General features: G+C 36.6%; 1 protein-coding gene across 1 annotated transcript; it reads right to left on the bottom strand.

The window, feature by feature from the left end:
- Positions 1-687: 687 nt before the first annotated feature.
- Positions 688-2851, bottom strand: LOC138657627 (uncharacterized). Its single transcript, XM_069745364.1, has 3 exons — positions 2681-2851; positions 2357-2467; positions 688-2175 (listed from the first exon to the last, which is right to left on the bottom strand). Exons 1-3 carry the CDS (start codon positions 2829-2831, stop codon positions 1493-1495), a joined length of 945 nt encoding a protein of 314 aa, XP_069601465.1. The 5' UTR covers positions 2832-2851; the 3' UTR covers positions 688-1492.
- Positions 2852-5902: the final 3051 nt, after the last annotated feature.

Raw genomic sequence — 5902 nt, 5'->3', positions numbered from 1 at the left:
GTAACACATATTTCTTCGCCCCACACGCATTTAACAGTCTTTCATATGTATCGCAGAAAGATTTTAGTTCCAACTGCGGGTCAGCGGCTTAAAGAAAAGTTATTGTGGCCTTGATTCTGGGGTAACACATGTTTATAAATATAGCCTAGTCGTGTATTTATTTTACACATGGTTTATAACACATTTCATTTGTTTTTGTTGTTTGATTGTCATGTAAGAAGCGTTGTGTTTTATACGAATATAAAAGTGACACATTCCCATATATTATTACAGCTTTCATTAATTCTACATTATTTTAGCACATATTAATTTTACACTATTAATTTTACAGGAGCCTGTGCTGCCTATAATTTGACTCCTTTTTATACAAAGACATCTAACATATACAGACTTTTAATATTTTTGTGTAAAATCGCGGTCAGACAGGCACAAATACACACACACACACACACACACACGCACACAACACAGAACCACACACAACAAACACACAGAACCCACACACACACACACACACACACAAGAAATAGACATTTAGGACTTATTTATGTTATTATCTTTATGCACTTTGAATGTGCTGTCTATAATTTGACTCTATCCTTGTTTTGTTGAAAATAACTGGACATACATAAGAAACCGGGCAATATATCTTTATAGAAATAACACTTCTGCACTCTTTGTGTATTTCTATCAGTTTTATTCAGGCATTTATAACACAACATGTTTGATATTGGTAATTTGATTCTGGGAACACATTTTAAGTTACTGCTGCACATGTATTACTGTTTTTCTTGTTTTTTGTGTAAAATTTCGTTGTTGGCTTACAAAGACATTTCTTTGAGAAATGTGTAGCATAACCAATTACCCATCACGGCCACTAGATGGCAGAATATCATATTAATTATTCTGGGATAACATTTCTCTTTGGGCATTTCTATCAGTTTTATTTATGCTTTTATAACACAACATGTCTGCTATTGTTAATTTGATTCGGGGATAACACATGTTTATAAAAATAACGCTATAGCAAGCGGTAATGTCAAATTCTGAAAATAGCCATTTTATATTGAATTACTAACATTTTTCTATTTTAGCGCTGACACAGCCACATATATTATTCCAGCTTTCTTTAATTCTGCATTATTTTATCACATGATGAAAATAGTCATTTATATTGAATTACTGCAGCTCGCGGCGCGTTACCACTGGACTCGTTTCTCAATTAATTTCCCAGCTGACGACGCTATCTATAATTCTGCGTATACCTTAGGCGTGTATTTACATGACAGTGTAATTATTTCTCACAATAAAACAACAGCTCAAATTTTAAGTTAGCTAACAGCATAATGATGACAAATGCATCTTTGCGGAATCTGATAACGACACGCTGAACAAAGGACGGAGCCTGACAAATACACACAACACACAACACGCACATATTATGAAAAATGACAACCATTGTATGTGATTTAAAAGACTTTAGTTAGATTTATCAGGGGTGATTTAGTTTGAAAGCACGCAACTCCTCGGTAATGTCATGTGTTGGACACGCATTTAACAGTCTTTCATATGTATCGCAGAAAGATTTTAGTTCCATCTGTGCGAGTTTGCTTTGAGCGTACTGCGCAGACATGTCAGTAAACATTTTGACATGGTCAGCATCCCACGAAGGACGACCTGTGTAAGGTGTATGTACAGCAACTTTCTGCTTTCTACCTACACGGCGTCGGGATACGGTTCGTTTCTTTAGAGGTAATACAGGGGCAAAAACGCTAGAAAAGTCTGCAAGAGCAGTATCTGCAGATTGCACAGTCTGGCACACAGGTATATTGAGGGGCTCTGTGGGTGACCACATACCCTCGGAGAGCTGTTCAATTTCTCTGTTTTCAGGCGTAACTTGGGGTATGGCGCTTGTGCTATTGGCGGGCCGAGTTATGCGGGGCCTAGCGTTCGGCGCTGCACGTTTCTCTCTTGAAACGTTCGTATATTTCTGATGTGAAATCTTGGGGCTTGGATTCCCGGGTTGTTTTGGTGCAGCGTAGCATTCATCACGATCCACAACACAGATGGGCGAGAGAGATGTTGTTCGCACCGCCGTATTAGCTCTTTGTGGTTGATTCTCTTCAGTGTCGTAATTACGCCGGTGCAAAACTCGTTGTTGAAGAGGCGACGTATCTAAAAGAAAAGATACAAGTGGCGGTTAGCCGCGAAACGGCGCAAAATTGGAAAAGCTAAACGGCGACGCATAGCTATGATCATACGTAATATTTGAAAAGTTAATGGGGACAGGTAGCCATGAAATCATTGTAACAATATTTACATAAACCTGTATAGAGCAGTCCAGATATATACTTACAAGTATGAAGCGGGAATTGTCCCACATCAGCTCCTGGTTTAACGGGAGGCGCAATGCTCAAACTCGCAGAGGCGGGAATATTCTCTTTTTCAAGCTGTATTTTCCGGGCAACTAGATTAGCGGGTGTAAGTAAAAATATAACGATTAGCGAACACAGAATTGATTTTCTACACAAAACTGCAGCGGTGAGAAGAATATATATATATATATATATATATATATATATATTCAAAAATGAATTTTCTGACAGTTAGCTAGCAGCTGTAAGTAAATATGAGTATTACACAAAAGTGAGAATCGACTGTATTTCAAGTGAACAGATACCTTTTCTATTCTTGAAACATCGGCGTAACGAGTTGCCGCGTCTTTTAGGCGCATCGGGTTTCGCTGAAGTTGCAGGGTTCTTGACATCTATGATCTCCACGTCTGAACCCAGCGTATCGCGTGGTTCGGGAACACACCAGTTTTCAGCCATAGCGTCAGATGTCTCCGTGTCAGTATCTGTATGAGAAATTGCGCGTAGTTCGTGTTTACATACAAAGGATTAAAGCAACTGATATAGTATAATATAGTTTTACGGTATAAACATATTTGCGGTGTAAATTAATATAGCAAGACAATGTGGTCACCCACAGAGCCCCTCAATATACCTGTGTGCCAGACTGTGCAATCTGCAGATACTGCTCTTGCAGACTTTTCTAGCGTTTTTGCCCCTGTATTACCTCTAAAGAAACGAACCGTATCCCGACGCCGTGTAGGTAGAAAGCAGAAAGTTGCTGTACATACACCTTACACAGGTCGTCCTTCGTGGGATGCTGACCATGTCAAAATGTTTACTGACATGTCTGCGCAGTACGCTCAAAGCAAACTCGCACAGATGGAACTAAAATCTTTCTGCGATACATATGAAAGACTGTTAAATGCGTGTCCAACACATGACATTACCGAGGAGTTGCGTGCTTTCAAACTAAATCACCCCTGATAAATCTAACTAAAGTCTTTTAAATCACATACAATGGTTGTCATTTTTCATAATATGTGCGTGTTGTGTGTTGTGTGTATTTGTCAGGCTCCGTCCTTTGTTCAGCGTGTCGTTATCAGATTCCGCAAAGATGCATTTGTCATCATTATGCTGTTAGCTAACTTAAAATTTGAGCTGTTGTTTTATTGTGAGAAATAATTACACTGTCATGTAAATACACGCCTAAGGTATACGCAGAATTATAGATAGCGTCGTCAGCTGGGAAATTAATTGAGAAACGAGTCCAGTGGTAACGCGCCGCGAGCTGCAGTAATTCAATATAAATGACTATTTTCATCATGTGATAAAATAATGCAGAATTAAAGAAAGCTGGAATAATATATGTGGCTGTGTCAGCGCTAAAATAGAAAAATGTTAGTAATTCAATATAAAATGGCTATTTTCAGAATTTGACATTACCGCTTGCTATAGCGTTATTTTTATAAACATGTGTTATCCCCGAATCAAATTAACAATAGCAGACATGTTGTGTTATAAAAGCATAAATAAAACTGATAGAAATGCCCAAAGAGAAATGTTATCCCAGAATAATTAATATGATATTCTGCCATCTAGTGGCCGTGATGGGTAATTGGTTATGCTACACATTTCTCAAAGAAATGTCTTTGTAAGCCAACAACGAAATTTTACACAAAAAACAAGAAAAACAGTAATACATGTGCAGCAGTAACTTAAAATGTGTTCCCAGAATCAAATTACCAATATCAAACATGTTGTGTTATAAATGCCTGAATAAAACTGATAGAAATACACAAAGAGTGCAGAAGTGTTATTTCTATAAAGATATATTGCCCGGTTTCTTATGTATGTCCAGTTATTTTCAACAAAACAAGGATAGAGTCAAATTATAGACAGCACATTCAAAGTGCATAAAGATAATAACATAAATAAGTCCTAAATGTCTATTTCTTGTGTGTGTGTGTGTGTGTGTGTGGGTTCTGTGTGTTTGTTGTGTGTGGTTCTGTGTTGTGTGCGTGTGTGTGTGTGTGTGTGTGTGTATTTGTGCCTGTCTGACCGCGATTTTACACAAAAATATTAAAAGTCTGTATATGTTAGATGTCTTTGTATAAAAAGGAGTCAAATTATAGGCAGCACAGGCTCCTGTAAAATTAATAGTGTAAAATTAATATGTGCTAAAATAATGTAGAATTAATGAAAGCTGTAATAATATATGGGAATGTGTCACTTTTATATTCGTATAAAACACAACGCTTCTTACATGACAATCAAACAACAAAAACAAATGAAATGTGTTATAAACCATGTGTAAAATAAATACACGACTAGGCTATATTTATAAACATGTGTTACCCCAGAATCAAGGCCACAATAACTTTTCTTTAAGCCGCTGACCCGCAGTTGGAACTAAAATCTTTCTGCGATACATATGAAAGACTGTTAAATGCGTGTGGGGCGAAGAAATATGTGTTACATGCGTAGTGAATTGCAAATATATTCTGAAGTGTATGGCATTTTGAGAAATGTGTGCGTGTTGTGTGCTGTGTGTATTTGTGTGTGTGTGTGTTTGTGCCTGTCTGACCGCGATTTTACACAAAAATATTAAAAGTCTGTATATGTTAGATGTCTTTGTATAAAAAGGAGTCAAATTATAGGCAGCACAGGCTCCTGTAAAATTAATAGTGTAAAATTAATATGTGCTAAAATAATGTAGAATTAATGAAAGCTGTAATAATATATGGGAATGTGTCACTTTTATATTCGTATAAAACACAACGCTTCTTACATGACAATCAAACAACAAAAACAAATGAAATGTGTTATAAACCATGTGTAAAATAAATACACGACTAGGCTATATTTATAAACATGTGTTACCCCAGAATCAAGGCCACAATAACTTTTCTTTAAGCCGCTGACCCGCAGTTGGAACTAAAATCTTTCTGCGATACATATGAAAGACTGTTAAATGCGTGTGGGGCGAAGAAATATGTGTTACATGCGTAGTGAATTGCAAATATATTCTGAAGTGTATGGCATTTTGAGAAATGTGTGCGTGTTGTGTGCTGTGTGTATTTGTGTGTGTGTGTGTTTGTGCCTGTCTGACCGCGATTTTACACAAAAATATTAAAAGTCTGTATATGTTAGATGTCTTTGTATAAAAAGGAGTCAAATTATAGGCAGCACAGGCTCCTGTAAAATTAATAGTGTAAAATTAATATGTGCTAAAATAATGTAGAATTAATGAAAGCTGTAATAATATATGGGAATGTGTCACTTTTATATTCGTATAAAACACAACGCTTCTTACATGACAATCAAACAACAAAAACAAATGAAATGTGTTATAAACCATGTGTAAAATAAATACACGACTAGGCTATATTTATAAACATGTGTTACCCCAGAATCAAGGCCACAATAACTTTTCTTTAAGCCGCTGACCCGCAGTTGGAACTAAAATCTTTCTGCGATACATATGAAAGACTGTTAAATGCGTGTGGGGCGAAGAAATATGTGTTACATGCGTAGTGAATTGCAAATAT

Source organism: Ranitomeya imitator, chromosome 1, assembly GCF_032444005.1.
Source record: "Ranitomeya imitator isolate aRanImi1 chromosome 1, aRanImi1.pri, whole genome shotgun sequence".
Taxonomy (NCBI): Eukaryota; Metazoa; Chordata; class Amphibia; order Anura; family Dendrobatidae; genus Ranitomeya; species Ranitomeya imitator.
This window is presented reverse-complemented; position numbering and strand designations above follow the sequence as displayed.

Excerpts from the sequence above, each read along its gene's own strand:
- LOC138657627 (XM_069745364.1), bottom strand. The coding sequence starts at position 2,831 with ATGGCTGAAAACTGGTGTGTTCCCGAACCACGCGATACGCTGGGTTCA. Across the intron at positions 2,468-2,680 it reads ATGTTTCAAGAATAGAAAAG|TTGCCCGGAAAATACAGCTT; the intron begins GTATCTGTTCAC and ends CCGCTAATCTAG. Across the intron at positions 2,176-2,356 it reads ACAATTCCCGCTTCATACTT|ATACGTCGCCTCTTCAACAA; the intron begins GTAAGTATATAT and ends CTTTTCTTTTAG.